This window comes from Nannochloropsis gaditana, assembly GCF_000240725.1.
Source record: "Nannochloropsis gaditana CCMP526 unplaced genomic scaffold scaffold561, whole genome shotgun sequence".
NCBI classification, from domain to species: domain Eukaryota; class Eustigmatophyceae; order Eustigmatales; family Monodopsidaceae; genus Microchloropsis; species Microchloropsis gaditana.
In genome coordinates this window covers 9,686-12,942 of record NW_005803392.1, presented here as the reverse complement: position 1 = coordinate 12,942, position 3,257 = coordinate 9,686, and the positions used below count along the sequence as shown (strand labels likewise).

Here is a 3,257-nt window from a genome sequence, read left to right as displayed (position 1 = left end):
GGGGGGCAGGGAGGGAGGGAGGGAGGGAGGGAGGGACATAGGGGCGCAGTGTACTTCAGGCGGGGGAAGTGGTTTCTGAGTGGATTGTACAGACGACAGGGAGGGAGGGAAGGGAGGGTAGGAGGGAGGGAAGGAGGAAGGGAAGGAGGCAGGATTCCGATGTGTAAGCGTTGTCAAGAATAGGAAGGGAGGCTTGGGTAGTGGTCTCGGCCTCGCCACTCGTAAAGGAAAAAAACGTTGTGGGGGGAAAGGGGAATAGGAAGGGAAAGACGACGGCAGGAGCTACAGAGGGTCGAGTCGGTGGGAAAGAAAAAGCAACCGATGGGAAATGGTCTTGGATGGACGTATCTTGAACCTGTATCCAACCAGGTTGAAGTTCGATCCAAGCACATTGATAGTACGATCCACGTGGCCGGGGTTGTCAGAGGGCGAGGCTCCCGTGAGCACGTAGACTAGCAGGGCGCCTGGCTGGCACAACATTTTTAGAGTCGATGAATTGGTGTGTCATTACTTTGTTGGGGTATAGATGCGTAGCCATTCGTCTTCCCCTGCCCCCTTTATCATAAATCGTGAGCCTGGTCCTTTGTCCCGGCCGAGGCGGTGGCAAGCATTTTCACGCCTGCCATCGAGAGATTTTTATTTTCTTTTTTTTTAAACGGCACACTGCCCTTTTTCAAAAAACCGTTACCCTTTCAAGAGGATCCGCGCTGCCACCTTCACTGCCCAGCCTAAGCCTTTGCCTATTCCCGTCAGCAAAACTCCGAGAATTACAGCTTGGCCAATCCGATCTCTTTGCTTCCGTCGGCGCGTCTGTCGGAAGGTGGAGCGATGGTCCTGGAGTAGACGAATCCCGTTCGGGGCGAAAAATGCCGGGAAATACCGATGGAAAATCCCGTCCAAAATCAGCGGGAGGACGAAACGGAGAAATCCTTCCAACGTATTGGCGTTGTAGTCGAACGAAGCCTGAAACTCAACGAGTGCCTTGGCTTGAGGGGCCGTGCGGGAGGAAAAGAGAGGAAGGGCCTGGAAAGAGTGGAGGGAGGAGGGGAAGGGAGGGTCGTTGGGTGGGGAAGATGTGGAGACGGAGGTAACAGGGGGGGGAAGAGAGGCCGAACCAGGCGCGTGGACCCCAGGCGGAGATACCACATTCAACGAGGGGGCCAAAGGACAGACACTGAGAAAGAGATGGAAATTAGTAAAAAGAAGGGGGGGAGGGGAGGGAGAGCTATCGATTGTAAAGGCTTTGGTAGCAAAGACTGACTTGAACAAGGAAGAAGAGGGAGAGAAGAGCCACAAGAAGACAAGTGCGAACGGAACAGCCGTCGACAGAGACGGGGCGCGGCAGGGAAGGAAACATCCAACGGACGAAAGGAACAAGGGTTGAGGACAAGTGAGGGAGACAGGGGCTGAGGCAGGGTAACGCATGGGCCTCTTCGCCCCTATGCCCCCCTGCCCCTACCTTGCTGACATCGTCCTCAGACTCGGACAGGCACTTGTCCAAGGCCATCACGTCCTCCAGGGCCGAGTTCAGCCCCAGGCCGAAGTATGGCTTGACGGAATGGATGCAATCTCCCAGGAGCAAAGTGTTGTCCCGGTAGAAAATGCTGGGACCGCAATACGAAAAACTAGGGAGGCGGAAGGTCGGGCCGGTCGCGAAGCGTGCCAAATCCTCCTCCCGGATCACGTCGAGGAACTGAGGGAAAGAGCCCGCGAAGAATTCCCTGGCGTCTTCCTTGCCTTGGATCTTGGCTATGGCGGAGGAATCTGGTCGGAAGAGGACTACCCCGACGAAGATCCCTTCCCGTGTAGGCAGCGCTTCGATGGTAACCTCGCCTTTGCTCCGTGCCGAATAATTCAAATCCGGGCGCCACCCGGGGCCCGTGCCGTATTTGGGCCTGAGATCCAGTGGGAGGATTTTATAGACAAATTCGTTGCGTTCGGGCAGTTTGATGGTACGAACGCGTTCTTTTTGTGTCTGTCCATGGTGACCCCCGGGGGCTGTCTTCACTTCCAGGGCACTGCGCAAGGCAGAACGGACCCCGTCAGCCCCGACCACCCAGCGTGCCTCTGTTGTCCATTGCTCCAGCTCTTGTCCCTCGCATTGCCGGTGGAGGCGAAGGCGGACGCCTTTTTCCCCTATCTCTGCGGAGGAGGGGCTCGCCTCCGGCCCAGGATTTGCCTCGTCCAACCAGGTCAATCCCACACATTCCACATTGTGCCAGACCGAGACTTGGTCCCCGTGTTTCCTTTCCAGCTCCCCCAAGAGGCAGCTGGCAATCCGGTCCCTTTGTATCACTTGTGTCTTGTACTCCCTGTCCGTGTAAATTTGCTCCGGTCGTTCCCCTTGCTCTGGCGTCCAGTCTTTTCTCCCAATCGCCTGGGCGCAAAAGGGTTCGATCGACTCCCAAGCGTCTGCCGCCCGCAAGGCAATTTGGCCCCGTGCCCCCAATCCCAGGTTGTAACTCCGGTACGGGTTACCCCATGTGGGTGAAGACGGGTCGTCGGGGCGTGGCAGCCTGTCGTATACCGTGATGTTTTGATACCCACGACGCGCCAACATCAAGGCAGTGAACAAACCGGTGGGACCTGCACCCACTATAGCGGTGCTCGCTGGCAAATGGACATTGGTGGAAGTGGGATGGAAGGCGGAAGTCGCTGCATACGTGCGATGTCGGAGCAATGCACTGGTTCTACGCGGGAATCGGAAAGCGCATGTGGCGCTCAGAAAAAAGGAGACGAACAGTACCGCGACGAAGGTACAGCAGAAATTTGAAGAGTTCAGGCGCAGCTGTGGCATATTCTAGTCCTTTCTCTGTCTAAGAGTGAGTAGAGTACAAAAGGTACATTTTGTGAGCTCATTTCCGGCAGTCGTTAAAGTATCCACCACTCGCCAACAGACGTAACGTTTTCAACCCCACAAATAATCACAAATTGAATTCTTTTTAAAAAGGGAGTGAGCTTTCTTATTGAGGTCCCAATGTCATGCTCGCTAGATGGTATTACTCTGCATATTTTGTCAGAAGAAAAATGCTGTACTAGCTTTCCAAAGTCCATGCCAGATGCTGCCTTGCTCGTTGCAAGGCTTCCAAAATTTATTTCATGCATATTATGAAGCACAGGTAAATTCCGTGTCATACTAAAAAGTATGGGATCGACTCACAGTCGTGCATTTCGAAAGAGTAAGACGCGGAGCTCTGTGGCGTCCCCAAGGTAATGTCATTCTTCCCCCCACGATGGGTAACCCTTTTCGCTTGTCG

The 3,257-nt window shown here is 54.7% G+C and overlaps 1 protein-coding gene across 1 annotated transcript; it reads right to left on the bottom strand.

Moving 5' to 3' along the window:
- Window positions 1–479: 479 nt before the first annotated feature.
- On the bottom strand, window positions 480–2,560 carry NGA_0179000 (kynurenine 3-monooxygenase; the record flags this gene model as incomplete). Its single annotated transcript, XM_005854269.1, has 2 exons — window positions 480–1,023; window positions 1,460–2,560. 2 exons carry the CDS (start codon window positions 2,558–2,560, stop codon window positions 685–687), a joined length of 1,440 nt encoding a protein of 479 aa, XP_005854331.1. The 3' UTR covers window positions 480–684.
- Window positions 2,561–3,257: the final 697 nt, after the last annotated feature.